This window comes from Ailuropoda melanoleuca, chromosome 7 (genome assembly GCF_002007445.2).
Source record: "Ailuropoda melanoleuca isolate Jingjing chromosome 7, ASM200744v2, whole genome shotgun sequence".
NCBI lineage: Eukaryota > Metazoa > Chordata > Mammalia > Carnivora > Ursidae > Ailuropoda > Ailuropoda melanoleuca.
The window spans coordinates 68,956,277-68,974,046 of NC_048224.1; the positions used below are offsets into that span (position 1 = coordinate 68,956,277).

At 38.6% G+C, this 17,770-nt stretch overlaps 1 protein-coding gene across 8 annotated transcripts in view; it reads left to right on the plus strand.

Moving 5' to 3' along the window:
- Positions 1 to 6: 6 nt before the first annotated feature.
- The window catches only part of PAN3 (poly(A) specific ribonuclease subunit PAN3), a 129,028-nt gene continuing 111,264 nt past the window's right edge, over positions 7 to 17,770 (plus strand). For 7 of the 8 annotated variants that reach the window (XM_034665013.1, XM_034665014.1, XM_034665016.1 and 4 more), the window contains exon 1: positions 7 to 573. In XM_034665013.1, coding sequence (XP_034520904.1) covers positions 144 to 573 — 430 coding nt within the window. In that variant the 5' untranslated portion in view covers positions 7 to 143. The remainder of the gene's footprint in view (positions 574 to 17,770) is intronic. The other variant, XM_034665021.1, reaches the window with a different exon arrangement.

A 17,770-nucleotide genomic window follows, 5' to 3' on the forward strand; every position in this document is an offset into this window, starting at 1 on the left:
GGCTCCGGCCCGCAGCGGGACAGACCCACCCGCCCAGGCTTTTATCAGGCACCGGCAGCGTCTTCCTTCCCTCCCCGGTCTATGGTGGCGGCGGCGGTGGCGGCTCCTCGGGCGGCAGCGGAAGACGAGGCTGCGGCGTTGCCATGAACAGTGGCGGCGGCCTCCCGCCCCCCTCGGCCGCCGCCTCCCCTTCCTCCTCCTCGCTGGCGGCGGCAGTGGCGGTGGTGGCCCCGCCGGGGGTTGGGGGTATCCCCGGCGGGGCGGCCGCGGGAGTGAAGCTGAAGTACTGCCGCTACTACGCTAAGGATAAGACTTGCTTCTACGGGGAGGAGTGTCAGTTCCTGCATGAGGACCCGGCCGCCGGAGCTGCCCCGGGCCTCGGCCTCCATAGCAACAGCGTCCCCCTGGCTCTGGCGGGCGCGCCTGTGGCCGCCTTTCCGCCCGGAGCGGTCCCGGGCGGGGGAGCCGGGCCGCCCCCGGGGCCCAAGAAGCCGGACCTAGGGGGTCCCGGTGCCGGAGCCGCAGCCGGAGGAGGAGGCAGCAGCGGAGTACTCGATGGACCGCGGCTGGCAAGTGAGTGTGGTGCGGGCTGGGAGGGCCGCCCGGGTCTTGGGGCGGCGGCGGAGCGAAGGCCTGGGGCTGGAGGGGGCCCGGATGAGGCCCTGCAACGAGCTTTGCCCGCGGGTCCCCCCCCTTCACCTCCCTAGGCGGTCTGAGAGGCCTAGGCCGGGCCTGAGCCCTCCTTCCTTCTTCCTGCTTCCCCTCCTCACAGCTCTAGGCGAGCTGGGGAGTGAGGGGAGGCTGGGTTCCCCGGTACGTGGGTGGGTTGACTGGGGTGCTGTGAGTGGGGGCGGGGAGGAAGGGGGATGGGCTGTGGCGTGAGGTGTGTGAGAAAGGGGGTGTCGTTTCCGGGGGGTGTGGAAAGGGGCTGGGTTTGCAGGCACATGTGTTTTGCGTGCCCGTGTGGAGTGGTGTCTGCCTAGTGTTGAGGTTCCCTAGTGGGTGTGTGTGGGTAGGGGGCGGGAGGTGATGGGCGGGCTTAAGGCTTCCTGGAGTAGGTTGAAAGAACGAGAAAAGTTTGTGTAAGGCTTAAGGGAGAAAGATTTTCCAGGCAGGAAGTGATTTCTAAGGATTAGGAGTGAAGGCGCTGCAGTTTTTATATTGTGTTTAGGTTTAGTCGAGAGTTTAGAGTAGGACTTTATCAAGACTTGCATTTCAACATAGTTTTCCTGAAGCCAAGATAAGTTTGCTGGGTGTCAGTAAGGATCCTGTCTTCTACAACTTGCTATCGAGCAAACTCTTAGCGTGGAGCCTTGAAAACGTGCAGCGTTCATTTGTGTGCGACTGAGCACTTGAGTTCGAATATCTTAAAGCTGTTGGTATTTTTTACTTTTTCACTTGTCATTATCTATTGCCTTGCCGCTTTTTAGTTTTTAGTGAGTGGAGTTTACAATTATTAGTTTAAGTGCAATGTATTTTACTGAAGGTTGCTCTTAAGCAGAACAGGTGGCAGGTTTTTCTTTTTTGTTTCTCAGTATATTGACTTTCTAAACCAGAAGGGGTAAGGTTTACTTTCTTGGGCATTCCAAACAGTTTTTAGATCTCAAAATAATTTGATAGGCAACTTGGACGTTAATACATTTTTGCCTTTTTTTTTTTAGCAGTTATTTGCTTTATGAGGATTATTTAGTGTTTCCCCCAGAGATTTGCTTTTTTAAAAAAGATTGATGTGATAGACTTGAATTTAATGCAGATGTATTTGGCCAGATTGATATGTTCAGAAGATTAATTTGTAACTAAAAGTGTTTTGTAAAAAATGGCTACTTTATTGGTGGAAATTTACCACTTTGGAGTAGCAGCTTTGCATTTTCAAGGTAAACCTTTGTTGGTTGTGTGAGTTGTGGCTCAAAGTAATTTGATCAGTGTTTGAATAGTACTGGGAAACTGATGGGTGGCTTTGTTACATACAGAAAGGCATTTTCAAAGATGCTGGCATCTGATTTAATATGTTATCTTTCTAGAATTTTCTAATATGCAGAGGTGGTAGATCTGGGACATGAAAGATAAGACACGCTGTTGTAAACAGGTGAAGATGGGAGGTGGAGGAAAGATAGTGGCTCAGAGGTGAGGATCATTCCATATCTCAGAAAAGGAAAGTAATTGTCTGGGATATAGGATCTTGAGAGAACAGGTAGTTATTGCAAAATAAGGCATTTTAAAATTTAATAGTCATTTAACAGATATTTGATTAAATAGCTGAGTTATGTATTTAGGTTCTGTAGGGCTTGCTTTAACTTGCCTGGGTGAAGCCTGAGGCTCCTTGTTTCTGCTGTAGACTTCTTGGTAACTGAGAAATATGTAGGTTTGTGACTCCTTTTAGAGGAGAGCAAATTGCTTGGTATCAGTGAGTGGCAAGTAAAGTTGCTCAGGAATGAGGGAAGAAGATTGTGTTGGTAATTTAATGGCTGCTTTGAATTTTTACACTTAAATGTTTAATTTTTAGTTTGCTTTCTACCTTTTACTGGATTCTTTGCTGTATCTTTGGAAACAGGCTTGATTTGTTAAGTGCGAGAGGCAATTAAACTAGGCAACACATCCTAAGAGGTAGTGCTATCAGAAATTTAAATTTTGTTAGTTGCTGCCTTGATCAATTAGCATCACGGTTTTATTTTGCTTTTATTTTTTCTTTGCTCTTCTTTAAAGGTAAGATTGTAGTGGGGCGCCTGGGCAGCTCAGTCGTTAAGCGTCTGCCTTCGGCTGAGGGCGTGATCCCAGAGTCCTGGGATCGAGCCCCACATTGGTCTCCTCTGCTGAGAGCCTGCTTCTTCCTCTCCCACTCCCCCTGCTTGTGTTCCCTCTCTCGCTGGCTGTCTCCTGTCAAATGAATAAATAAAATCTTTAAAAAAAAATGTAAGATCGTAGAGCGTTTACTTTGCTGAGAGGTCATAAACTGATCTGCTCTGATAAGCTAGATCTGCCTGCAGAAATATTTTGTTTGGGCTTCATGGAATCTTCTGTGTGTGCATGTGTGTGTTAAAAGTTTTTATTGAGGGGCGCCCAGAGTTCTGGGATCGAGCCCTGCATCAGGCTCCTTCCCTGGGAGCCTGCTTCTTCCTCTCCCACTCCCCCTGCTTGTGTTCCCTCTTTCGCTGGCTGTCTCTCTCTCCCTGTCAAATAAATAAATAAAATCTTAAAAAAAAAGTTTTTATTGAGGTATACATACCCAGGGAAAAGTGTACAAATCATAAGTTTTGGAATTTTCACAAGATGAACACATAGCTTATAATCGGTACTCAGATAAAAAAATAGGACCTAATCAGTACCTCCAGAAGTCCTGCTCTTGCCCCCTTCCAGTCAGTACCTTTTCCTAAATGTGACTTCTGATTTCTTTCTTTCTTTTTTGAAGATTTTATTTATTTATTTGACAGAGAGGAGACAGCCAGCGAGAAAGGGAACACAAGCAGGGGGAGTGGGAGAGGAAGAAGCAGGCTCCTAGTGGAGAAGCCTGATGTGGGGCTTGATCCCAGAATGTCGGGATCACGCCCTGAGCCGAAGGCAGACGCTTAAGGACTGCGCCACCCAGATGCCCCCAACTTCTGATTTCTTTTTCTTTTGTTTTTTTTTTTTTAAAGATTTTATTTATTTATTTGACAGAGATAGAGACAGCCAGCGAGAGAGGGAACACAAGCAGGGGGNGTGGGAGAGGAAGAAGCAGGCTCATAGCAGAGGAGCCTGATGTGGGGCTCGATCCCACAACGCCGGGATCACGCCCTGAGCCGAAGGCAGACGCTTAACCGCTGTGCCACCCAGGCGCCCCCCAACTTCTGATTTCTAACACTACATTCTGACACTGTAAATTCATCTTTCACTTTTTTTGAACTTGATAGGAATGGTCTTCTTTCCTTAAACATATCTGTGAGATCTATTCACGTGATGTAAAAACAGCTTCTATAGTCTATTTCTGTATAGTGTGACATTGTATGAATATACCACATTTTATTTTCTCATTTTACTGTTCGTAGGCAGTGGAATGTTTCCTGTTTTTGTCTATTAAAACACTGTTTTGAACATTCTTGAACATGGTTTTTGATGAACAAGTCTATGCATTTCTGTTGGCTCACCTAGGAGTTGCTAGGTCATAATAGGGTATGCATATGATCCGATTAAGTAGATCATTTCTGATGTGGTTGTACCATATTTACCTTCCCTGTGGCAGTGTGTGAGAGTTCTCGTTGCCCTGCATTTTCACCAATACTTGGTATTAGCTGTCTTATACTTCTAGCCATATTGGTGGCTCAAATTTATAGCATAATTTTTTGTATCACGTGTGTGAATTGTAGTTAGTTAACATTAAAAAAATCAAAAGATGTAATATAGAAGTAGATTTCTGACTTCCTTTGAAGGGCAACTCTTACTTGTATTGGAATTAGGACTGTTGGGGCAAGACTCTTGGTTTTGCCTTACTCCCTGACTTAGGTGACTTTATGTGTCTGGCTCCTTAGTTTTTGACCCTTGCTTTACTACTTTACATTTGCAAAATTGCTTTGTTAGTGTTTCAGATCATGTTAAAACTTGAGGTAAATGCAAGAGAAAATTTTATCCTTATTTTGCAAGCATTGGAAAACTGAAGCACAAAGGCTTTTTCTTCTTAATATACTTAGTTGCAGTGATGTTTCAGTCTTCTGAAGGAACCATCCTTTAATTTGTTGCTTACCCGTATTTATACAGAGTATTACATTTTCTTAGTCCAGCTCTCCAGCTCTTCTGCTCACCTGGCACTGTAGTAGTAAACGTGTTCTGGCATTCAGGATTGTTGTTTGGGAAATAACAGTTTATTTTTTTTTTTAAAGAATTTTTTTTTTTTTTTTAAAGAGAGAGAGCCTGTAGGAGCGGGGGGGGGGTGGCAGAGGAAGAGGGGGCAGAGGGAGAGGTTGAGAGAAGCTTAAGCAGGCTCCACACCCAGTGTGGAACCCGAAGTGGGGCTCCATCTCACAGCCCTGAGATCATGACCTAAGCCAGAAAACAAAAAGAGTCGGGCGCTTAACTGACTGAGCTACCCAGGCACCCCTGAAGAAGTATTTAAGTTTTTCACATTTCATATTTCTGTTGGACTTGGGATCTTCTGAGACTTAAATGTGGTTTGATTTGGGTTCGATTGAATTACTGATTCTTGACATTTTAATAATGTAATTCTAACTTTCAGCTAGCTAGACTTTTAATCTTCAAGGTGCTCAGTTTTTAGCAGCTAAACTATTGATATGCCAGTGTTTATATTTTATGTACATTACTTTATTTGAAATCCACTGGATTTGTTTATTTTACTGAAAACAGATGTATATTCTAGTTCGACTAGTTTAGTTAGCAGTGAAGGCTTTGATGTAAGGCACATCTGTGATCGAATCCTGGCTTTCTTATTAGTTTGGGATCTTGTGTAAATTTTAAACCTTTAAGCCTCAGTTTTTCTTATTTTAAAAATGGGAGTAACAATAGCACTTACTTCAGAGTTGTGATGGGATTGCATTGCTCGGTGCATATCAGTGCATTGCTTGGCCCATAGTGACGTTTTAGTCATAGTTGCTGCTCTTACTCAGTATTATTATTAATAAGTTTGTAAGTTGTGTATTTTCTTTCTTTCTCCAATTTTAAGTCTAGTGAAATACCTAGATTATTGAACTGTGGTTCTCTGTCCAAATGGAAGAGAACAGTGGATAAATTAAAGTTCATTTACTTTGGATTATATAATATATGTGGCAAACTGTGTTTAAGTCAGGATTACACTTAACCTGTATCAGCTAACAGGAAAGTGAGTAGTGGGAATTTGTCATTAGGATAGCTGGTATAGGTTCAAACATTTTTATTGGACAATGCACACAGTGGATACAAAGACTTTAAAATACCATTCATTTCACTCATTTAATATTGTGCTTGCAAGGTGGCAAGCTTTGCCTAGGTGATAGGAATAAAACACTGAATGAAATGAAATTCGGCCTTAATGGAGTTTCTGTTCTAGAGGAGAATACGAACATATGCATAAGATAATATTAAGCCTTGATAAGTTTTATGAGGAATATTCAAAGAGGGATATATTGTTATAAGTTGCGGTAAGATTCAGTTAATGAGTAAAAGTGCGTGAAAGTACACTTTCTTTCCATAAAAGTGCATTTGAAATAGGCATGTAAGAAGATAAATGATTGCCAAAACAAAATATCTTTATATTTTTGCCCTTTTATAGAATTTTTCACTTTTTTTTTTTAAGATTTTATTTATTTTTCAGAGAGAGAGAATGAGAGAACACAAATGGGGGAGAGCGGGAGAGGGAAAAGCAGGCTCCCTGCTCAGCACCCTGGGATCATAACCTGAGCCGAAGGCAGACGCTTAACCAAATTAGCCACCCGGGCATCCGGCATTTTTTCACTTTTTAAATTGACCTTCTATTTTGAGATAATTGTAGAGGCACATGCAGTTTTAAGAAATGATACACAGAGAACTTGTTGTGCCATCACTCATTTTGCTCCGAGACTTAACATGTTTCATAACTGCAGTACAGTATCACAACCAGCATTGACTGAAACAGTCCCCTTATCATATTCATATTTCTGTAATCTAATTTGCAGTCGTGTGTGCCCACGTATGTGCATTTAGTTCTGTGGAATTTCTCACATGTATGTTTGTGTACCTGCCAACACAGTCAAGACATTGAACAGTTTTATCACCCTCTTGTAACCCTCCCATACTCTCTCTCCAAACTTGGCAACTACTAATTTGCTCTCCATTTCTATAATTTTGTCATTTCAAAAATGTTTAAATGGACTTAATGTAGCATGAAATCTTTTGGGATTAGTTTCCCCCTCCAAGCATAATTATCTCAAGATTCAACCAAGTTGTATGTATCAAGAGTTCATTTGTATTTATTGCTGAATTTTTCTCTGTTTTTTAACTTGGAAATTTTATATTTATTACGGAGCAGCAGTTTTTTTTGGTTTGCTTTTCTTTTTTCTTTTCTTTTTTTTTTTTAAAGATTTTATTTATTTATTTGACAGAGATAGAGACAGCCAGCGAGAGAGGGAACACAAGCAGGGGGAGTGGGAGAGGAAGAAGCAGGCTCATAGCAGAGGAGCCTGATGTGGGGCTTGAACCCATAATGCTGGGATCACGCCCTGAGCCGAAGGCAGACGCTCAACCGCTGTGCCACCCAGGCGCCCCTGGTTTGCTTTTCTATAAGCATATCTACTTTGTGTACAAAGCTATGAACATTTACAGTAACCAAGAAATGATATTTTAAAGATTTGTGCTAGGAGCATTTATTGACAGACTTGAATATTTATTTATGTATTTTAGAGTTGATTTTCACTTATTTAATTTTTTTTGTTGTGAAACTCAAACTCTTTATGTAAAAATTTCCATTGGAGCAGCAGTGCATAAAGTCAAAATAGACCAATCTCCTCATCTTATTACCTGGGATTAATCGTTATTAATAAATGCTTTTGTGCTCCTAAAGGTTCTACCTCCAAATACAATGACTTTGAGGGTTAGGGTGTCAGTATATGAATTTTGAGAGGAAACAGTTCAGTCCATAATTTGTGTGTGCATGAACACAAACTTAAGTTTTGTAGCAGTGTTTCTCATGTTTTTTTCCCCCATATTAACTTACTTTATATCCTATTTATAAAATAGTTTAGTCTGAGACTATGTAAGTGGAATATGATAAAATATTTGTTTTATGTACTGTTTGCATACAGCTGTTAGAAAACCAATATATACAAGTATTTGTGTCTCCTATAGGTATATAGGAATTACTACTGGACTGGGGGCTCAGAGATTTTGATTTTAGTGCTCTTACAAAATCACTTTGTGATCTTAAGCTAGTCATTTAGTCCACTGGAAATAACGTTTCTTTATCTGTAAAATGGGAGAATGGGGTATGGAGTGAGTACATGATGTCCAAAATGCTTTTAGCTCTAAAATGGTCCTGTGTTTTCTAAATGTTCATGTTCCAGAAAACAAATTACTTCGTGTTTGATCTTTAGATCCTCTTCTCCTTCCAGCATCACTTAAAAAAACACTGACTGCTCAGCAGTTTAACATCCAGTACAGGGAAGGTTATGTTGATCTCACTAATCTTGGCTGAGTTAATTGGCATGTAGATAACAATCCTCTTCCATAAAAAAGCTCTCCTCTTTTTTTGATGTCTCTTCTGTTGTCTATTTTTCCTTTTTTAAAAAAAGTTATTGTTGCTGTTTTTTCTTTTTAAAGTAAACTCTACACCCAACTTGGGGCTTGAACTCAACCCGCCTGAGATCAAGAGTCTCATGCTCCAGTGGCTGAGCCAGGCAGGTGCCCGCATTCCTGTTTTTCTAATTTAATTACATTTTTTATTATAAAAATTCTAGCTTAAAAAAATAGGAAACAATGTCTTGTTTTTGGAACTAAAAATGTAATACATGCACAGGTTAAAAATTTAAGTAGCACAACAGGGTACCCAGCGAAAAATAGTCTCCCTCCTCCTTTCTTTCCTTGATTCCTTTCCAAAAGATAGTCACTCTTTCTAATTTATTATGTATGCATTCAGAAATATTCTTTTCCTGTGCAATCATTAAATGTTTATATTTCCCTATCTCTAGCACCTACCGCCACATAAACACGTGCATACGTATAGAAGCCTAATGCACTTTATTTTTTTTTTTAACTGAATTGCATATTTTGTGGTTTGTTCCACGTTCATACATAGAAATCTACCTTGCTCTTTTTTTTTATTTTTATTTTTTTTATTAAAAAAAATTTTTTTTAAAGATTTTATTTATTTGACAGAGATAGAGACAGCCAGTGAGAGAGGGAACACAAGCAGGGGGAGTGGGAGAGGAAGAAGCAGGCTCATAGCGGAGGAGCCTGATGTGGGGCTCGATCCCATAACGGCGGGATCACACCCTGAGCCGAAGGCAGATGCTTAACCGCTGTGCCACCCAGGCGCCCCTACCTTGCTCTTTTTAAAGGCTGCATAATATTCTAATGTATGTTGTATTATTCTTTTTAATGGATATTTAGGTTATTTATAGTCTTTTATTATTACAAATAATGGCACTAAGCTGTTGTATCTTAATGCATTGTGTATATTTATACATAAATCCACACAAAATATGATATGCACATATCTTAAGCATACAGAATCATCAGTAATTTGGTTCAAACTTGGTACGTCAAAAAAAAATTGTGTAGACAACTACCATGTGATCTCACTTATATGTGAAATTTAAAAAAATCCCTGTACTCATAGATACAGGGAACTGATTGGTAGTTACTGGAGGTGGGGAAGGGAGGGGTGAGAGAAATGGATGAAGATGGTCAAAAGGTACAAACTTGCAGTTATAAGATAAAGAAATCTTGAGTATGTAATGTATAGCCAGGTGGCTATAGTTAACAGTACTGTATTGTGTATTTGGAAGCTAAGAGAGTACATCTGGAAAGTTCTCAGCATAAGAAAAAAATGGTAACTGTGTAATGGTTGATGTTAAATAAACTTAACATGGTAATCATTTTGCAGTATATGCATATATCCATGCCAATTATAGCTCAATTAAAAAATCTGTATTTTATACATGATTAGCTGAAGTAAGATATTTAAGTAGTCTTCCATATCGAATCTGACCCAGCAGGATTTTTTCCCAGTGGCTCACATATTTTTAGTTTTGTAAGTCATATCTTTTGCAACTAATAGATTATCATTTGTTGGGGCGCCTGGGTGGCACAGCAGTTGGGCGTCTGCCTTCAGCTCAGGGCGTGATCCCGGCGTTACGGGATCGAGCCCCACATCAGGCTCCTCCGCTATGAGCCTGCTTCTTCCTCTCCCACTCCCCCTGCTTGTGTTCCCTCTCTCGCTGGCTGTCTCTATCTCTGTCAAGTAAATAAATAAAATCTTTAAAAAAAAATAGATTAGCATTTGTTAATACTTGTTGGGAAATTTCATTTGTATATTTAATAAAACACTCATGTTATTATTTAATAGTCTTTCCTTGTTTATCTGCATTTTTGATATGGTTACTTTAGGGTGCTTTCATAAATATTAGGTAGAGCATGACAGAGCTGGAAAAATGGGAAAAGATTTTATTAGGTATAACTTTCTTATTTTGCTTATCTGTTCCTAAACTAACTCTATCGTTTAATATTGCTGTTCCTGAATCTGACCGTATACTTGACTGAAAGGATGAGATCAGAGGTGAAGAAAAACAAAATGGAATTGGGCCTCTTAAATTCCATAAGTGACCTTTTATGGCTCATAGACTTTATAGCAATGTCAGCTGTCTGAGGAAGAGTCTTGACAATGATGGGACAGGGAATTTTCTCCCTACTCCCAAGGCTTGGAAAAATGATAAAGGCAGTTTTTAAAGTAAAAATTTTAGTAAAGTCCTCTGATACATATTATAAAAAGATTTAATGTAAAAAGTAATGTCTTTGAAAAACAGATTTTTGGCAGACTTTCAGCTTTGTATAATTAGGTCTAAAAGTGGAGATTCATTCATTTTATTTAATTATTTGATTAACACACATTTACTGAGCACTTGCTCTGTATCAGCTACTGTTTTAGATTCTTAGGACACATTAGTAACCAATAAATGAAAGATCCCTTCCTTTGTGAGCTTCCCATTTTAATGGGTAGGGTGGGCAGTATTTGTAACATAACCCCCCGAATTTTATAATATGTTAAAAGATGATAATTGCTATTAAAAAAACCCTAACTCTGCTCCTGACTTCTCAATAAACTATGGGTTTGGGTGATCTTACACTAATATTTTGCACAAGGAGGAAGCTGGTTTTAGAAACACATTTTCTATTATTAAATTCCGATTTACTGGGGCGCCTGGGTGGCACAGTGGTTGGGCGTCTGCCTTCGGCTCAGGGTGTGATTCCGGCGTTATGGGATTGAGCCCCACATCAGGCTCCTCCGCTGCGAGCCTGCTTCTTCCTCTCCCACTCCCCCTGCTTGTGTTCCCTCTCTCACTGGCTGTCTCTGTCTCTGTCGAATAAATAAAATCTTTAAAAAAAAAAAATTCCGATTTACTGAGAAAGCAAGAACAGTGGAAAACTTCTCAAAACATTTATTTATTGGCAGATTTTGGTTGCATAGAAAAAGCAATTATCTTGGCACAGATCCTAAACTAGAACTGTCTTGTTGGTAGACATTTTTCAGTAAGTAATCAAAAGGACTAAATATTAAATAGCTTCACCTGAGAATCCAATTTATTTAGTTGTTTATTGTCAAGTTTGTAGCCAGTTTATCTTGGAAGGCCTGTAGTATTGTAGCTGCACTGTAGTTCTTCTCTGATTCTGGAAATTAAGTAATAATGTATGTCTTAAATTTTCAGTTCAAAACAGTGTACTGTGTATATTTCAGTGTGAAACAGTAGAATCTCAGCTGAGCTCTTATTAAGCCACTTTGATCTATGTAAAATTGCTGTTTCAGGATTTTTTCTCTTTTTTTTTTTTTAGTCTAGTCTTCCCATAGACCTTGCTGTGTCTTTCTTGGTGCAAAGGTATGATGACTTTCATAAGGGCCAGTTACAGATAGAACTTACAGTTTTTAAAACAATGTCAACTTGCCTCTGGAGGTATATTTTATGCAGATCAGTACTTCGTAAATATGACATAGTATCTGTATACTTTGGGCACTGCTCAGGGAGTTTGATTATCAAGCTTTTATTGAACATTTTTGTGCCAGATACTGTACCAGTGTCAGGGAATACGAAGATGTGTGGTTCTGGCCACTTATGAATGCATAATCTAGTAAAGGATTTTGAAATGTATAAATTTTGGCATAGTATGATACACTATGTGCATAAAGTTGTATAACAAACTCTATTCAGGGATATTTTGGAAGGTCTCATGAAGGGGGAATATTTGAACTATTTTTTGAAAGATGTGTGAAGCATATCTGGTAGAAAAGAAAGGCATCGTAGGCAGATGACAAGGACACAGATTTTGAGAGACAGCATTGTGCATGCTTTTGTTCTATAGTCACCTGATGTGGAAAGAGGCTATATTATGGAGAGTGGTACCAGATGATAGATTGTGTGGCCACATTGTAAAGGGCCTTGTAGGCTGTGCTAAGTGAAGTGATAAGATCTAGGTCTTAAAGAGATAACCATAGGAGTTTTTGGCTTTCAAGGATAGAGATAGGGAAACAATTCAGAGTAGCCTTATAACAGTGGAAGAGAGAAATGCCAAGGACTTGATTTAGGCAAGTGGAAATGAAATACAGGGAGCGCATTTGAGAGAGATTTGGTGAAGCAACTACTTGAGAGGGTAGATGGGAGAGAGAAAGGAGTTAAGGATAAATGAGTTTTTAGCTTAAAAGTACTTGTCACACATGTACTTGAAGACATTTAATAATAGGTAGTTGTAAAGATGAGTCTGCGTTTGTAGGAATGACTGAGAGGAATGTAATGTAGTGATTTTTGGAGCCTTTAAGTAAGTTTGTTCTGGTTTCAAATTTCATCTCTGGCACTGCCACCAAAATAGGCAATAATGATATATATCTTAAAAGACTGTTGAGATTGTGTGTGTAAGCAATACATGGCAGCTGGTATTATTGTCTGTCTATCTATATATCTAATCTGTCTATCAGAACCAGAAATGAATGTTTCAAAGCAAGAGGATGAGAGTTCAAGAGGGTCTAGGTAAATGGCTAAAAAGGGAAGTACTTAACATTCTTAGCCCTTTATTACTTCAATTGGGTTGTGGTTTAATACTGTGTTTTCTACTTCTGTTGAGAATTAATATAAAAAATGTTTCTAGAAATTTTCTTTTCACCTGTATCAAAGATGTATGATGATCAGTACTCCATATATAAAAATCCTTATAAAATTTTTTCTGAAGAGCTTAGTGCCGGGAATTTTTCGCTGTAAAAAATTGGTATTTGTTATTTTACTAGGTATTTTTAACTTATATTTTTTCTTTTTTATCTTGGCTACTTAGAAACTTCTGAACTTAATGTTCAACTGAAAACTTAGCTTACGTTTATTGGTTTAATAATCCACTATTTAATCTTTTATTTTTATTATATGTCTGTCTTGGGGGAGGGTGATTAAATAACAAATTTATTGTCTCACAGTTGTGGAGCCTGGAAGTCTGAGATCAAGGTGTTGGCTGGGTTGCTTTCTTCTAAAGGTTGTGAGAAATAATCTGTTCCATGCCTCTCACCAAGCTTCTGGTGGTTTGCATCTTTAGCATCCCTTGGCTTCTGGAAGCATCACCTTGATCGGCTTTCATCTTCACAAGACATTCTTCTGTGTGTGTGTCTGTGTCCAGATTTCCCCTTTTATAAAGTCATAAGTCATATTGGTGTCAACTAACTAGAATTTAAATAAAAAATTTGAAAAGGATAAAAGAAAAAGAAAGGAAACTTATAGTGAAATCAGGAAAAAAAAAAAGTCATACTGGATTAGGATTCACCTGAATGACCTCATCTTAACTAATGACATTTTCAGTGATTCTATATTAAAATAAGATAACATTCTGAGATACTGAGGTTAGGACGTCAAGATGAATTTTGGGAGGATACAGTTCAATTTGTTGAGTGGGTAAAAAATGAGATAATGCACATAAAATTACATTTGACTTATGATTGATGCTCTGTTCTAAGGTCTTGCTTCTCTTTAGTTATCACTGATGTTGGTTAATGGTGGTGCTTCAAAGTTAGGTGGAGAATCTGAAATGTGAAATTGGTTTCTTTATGGTTCTGCACAGAAACTTTATCACAAATACAATATTTGTAGCCATTACTGGTTTCTCATAGTTCCCTTGGACTTTTTCTTAGTTTTTGAGCTTTTGAGGGAAGTCTAGTCCTTCGCACAGACCAGTAGGTCTTGCCCAGCCACCTGCTTTGGATTCGAGTCTTTTCTTTCAGACAATTCCTAAGGGTTTTGTTATATGTCTAAAATATGCCAAGCTACCTTTTCATCATTTATGTTAAAATTTTTAAAAAACTAATGAAAAATTTCCCCTAACGCATTCTATACAAAGAACATGTTAGCTTTTCATCAGAAAAAGCAAGATAACTTTTACAAATAAATTTATAAAAGGATACAAATGATAACCACAAAAAGTAACCATTTGGCACATAATATCATCCAGGCATGCCAGTGTACTGAATTATTTTCACAATAACTCTGAAAAGTAGGTGCTGTCAGTTCTATTACAGAGGAGGAAATGGAGACATGGATCAAATATTTTGTCAAAATGAGGTGTCTGGCTGGCTCAGTCAGTAAAGCGTGCGACTCTTGGTCTCAGGGTTTTGAGTTCAAGCCCCACATTGGGCATGGAGCCTATTTCAAAATAAACAGTGGAAGGTCAGTAGTTGGCAACTGGCTGAAGCAGATCGCACGGGCAGTTGTTATTTGCTCAGAGTCTGCACCAAAAGATTGGTGCCACTGCCTGCTGAGAGGGTGGAGGAGTCCCTGTTTCCTGGGCCTGCGTCCACCCTACCATCATCTAGCACCTCTGAGTCTTTATTTCCTTACCAGAAAATTGGAGGCAATGATACCATTTGCATTGGTATTTTATGAAGGTCGGATGTGAAAATCATAACATAGTGCATCTTTTATCAACTTTTAAACATACCTATTTTTAAAAGGGCTTAACTGTAAATAAGTGTTTATACAGATGTGCTACTAGATTAGAGAATACCAAAAAGATAGAAGTAGTCCCAAATCTCAGTTAATAGATCATTTAGATGGGCAGATGGTACAGAAACATGTAAGAATTTAAAGGTTTAAATAGTTGAAGACAGCAATAAAAGGTCAAAGGAAATGTATATATATTTTTAGACAAATGAGTGGTATAAATGGTATGGTAAGAGGTAGAGGTTTTAACAGCTTGGAGTAATTGGGCAATGCATTCTAGAGACAGGAGAAGAGGAAAAAAATATTTATGATTACCTATGAGACAGGATGCTAAGCACTTGGCATAGGTTGCTTCACCTGAGTCCCTACCACAACCCAGTGAGTGAGATGGTATTGCCTTTTTCAGATGAAGAAATGAAACTTAGAGGATTGTTTGCTCGAGGTTACAGCTAGTGAGTGGCAAAAGTAGGATTGGAACTCAGTGTATCTAATTCCAAGTATTTTTTTCTTTTCCATCATGTATCTGGGTGTTGAAGAACATAGAGCTAGGGGGGTGTGTGTGTGTGTGTGTTTGTGTGTGTAGGTGTAGGAATTGATGGTACTCCATATTGTAAAGCGTAGACTTTCAAAATATAGTGAGTATATCGTTTTGACTGGAGGAGGGAGTTCAATAATGTTATGATTATTGTAAAGATCTTTTTATAGTAGATGTGTATATGTATATATTTTTTCTACTTTGATTACACTATAATCTTTGGTCTTTTTGGAAATATCTGTGTATTCATTTTTTCCCCCTAATGGCTACCCAGTTGTTTTAAGTCTATTTATTGAGTAATTCCTTTTTTCTCCACTGATTTTATAAAATAGCTTTATTGAAATACAATTTACATGCTGTATTCACCCTTTGTAAGTATACGGTTCAGTTTTTAGTAGGTTATATTCTAGAGTTGTGCAACCTCAGGATTCTTAACAAGATACTGTTTCATTGTTTTTCATAATTTTTCATTGAAGTTTGCAGAGTAGATGGTATGAGTTTCATTTTACAAGTGATAGTATAATCTACATTTTATGAGCATTTTGCCCAAGACTTTGTGGCTAGTAAGCGGCAAAACTGAGACTTAAACCTAGTGCATTTGGGAAATGATAGATTGAGAACAGATTGTTGAGGGCTTTTTAATGTCAGACTGAGAAGTTTGGATTTCATCACGTAGGGTAAGCATTGCCAGCAACCTGTCCGTGATGTGCTCTTTGGCAGAGGAAAACCACTCCGTATTTTCGGGGGTCACTTTTTGTAGTGTGTTCTATGGAACTCTAGACCCTCAAGTTGCTCCATGTAGAAAGGGTTCCTTAGTCAGGTGCATTTGGGAAGTACTCTGTCTCCTTTTTGAATTGTCACAGTTTACATTGTAGACACAGGCTCTGAGAAGTTGTGTAGTGAAGAAATGGGTTTACTTTTATTTTTTTCTAGCCATTTCCAAATTTACTTGACTTCAGAATTACCTTTGGGTAACATTGGTTTATTGTGATGTTTTTGGAAAGTTAAACCCGTTTCATCAAGGGGGGACTAGACTGAAGATGAAGGAGAACATTTATTTAGTTAAGCGGTGAGGGTGGGTTTTTGGTTTTTTTTTTAAGTGGGCTATCAGCATACACATTTATATGTTAATGGAAAGGTAACTGCTGACCAAGAAGTTCTGGTTCTTTAGGTACTGTAAGATCCTTTGGTTCAAAGTTTGAATGCCTCATTATCATTTTAAAACTGCAGGCTTGAAATTTCATCTTTTGATTTCTAATTCCCTCTCTTAAAAACTGGAAGGCAGTTTCATGCGATTGAGAGATTGCCGTTACATCCCAGTTATGTCACTTACTGGCTTTGTGATGTAGGGTAAGCTTTCTCATCTCCTTAAATTGGTTAATTTGCTTTAATTGCAAAATAAAAGTAGTATCAACCTTGCCACAGTTGTCATTCAGACAGAGGCTCATATCTACACGGTGATTGTTGAATTGATTATTATTCTGTACAGATACAAGTTGTACTAATAGTGATAATAGAGCTTTCATAGAAATAGTAAGCTTTACTTATAGTGGATTGGAAACTATTATTGCATAGAGATGGTGTAAAGTTTACTTAAAGTAGATTGCAAAAATAAGGGGTTGAAGGAATGAAAAGTTCTTAATTGTCTAGTCTTGATAATTAAAGTCTCTAAAGTGTCTTATGCTTATGTAATTTAAACTTTAAAAGTACTCTACACACCTTTTCTCTTTGTGCATCTCATAAGGTAGGTAGGGAATGTGTCCCTTCTTAGTAACTTAAAAACATTAATGTCTTCATGATCTGTACAGAATAGAATAATGTATCATAGGTTAGTGATTTTCCTGACTACTCTTGGAAGTATCAAATCCCATTCTCTCCCTTCCAAAATAGGAAAAGTTAAGTGTAAGTATATGTGTGGAATTTTTTTCTCTCAGCTTTATTGAGTTATTGACATATAACATCTGTGTACAACGTGATGACATGATACAAATATATACTGCAAAATGATTACCACATAGGTTAGTCAACACCTCCATCCCTTCACATAATTACATTTTTTTTGTGTGTGTGGTGATAACGTTTAAACTCTACTCTTTTAACAACTTTCAAGTATATAATACAATTCTGCTAAGTATAGTCACCATGATGTACATTGGATCCTCAGAACTTACTCATCTTAGAGCTGGAAGTTTGACCAACATCTCCCCATTTCTCCCACTTGCCAATCCCCGGCAACCACTGTTCTATTTCTTTGAGTTTGACTCTTTTATATTCCACATATAAGTGAGAACATACACTGTTTGTCTTTCTTTGACTTATTTTACTTAGCATAATGCCCTCAAGGTCCATCCATGACGTCAAGAATGTCAGGATTTCCTTCTTTATTATGGCTGAGTAATATTTCATTTTGTGTGTGTCAGTGTGTGTATACGCAGAATACGTACACATATACATATGTGTATATACCACGTTTTATACATATATATGTATTTTATACCTATATATTTATATATTTATATCTATATATATCACATTTTCATTAGCCATTCATCTGTCAGTGGACACCTTGGTTGTTTCCATGTCTTGGCTATTAGGAATACTGCTGTAGTGAACATGGGGGTCC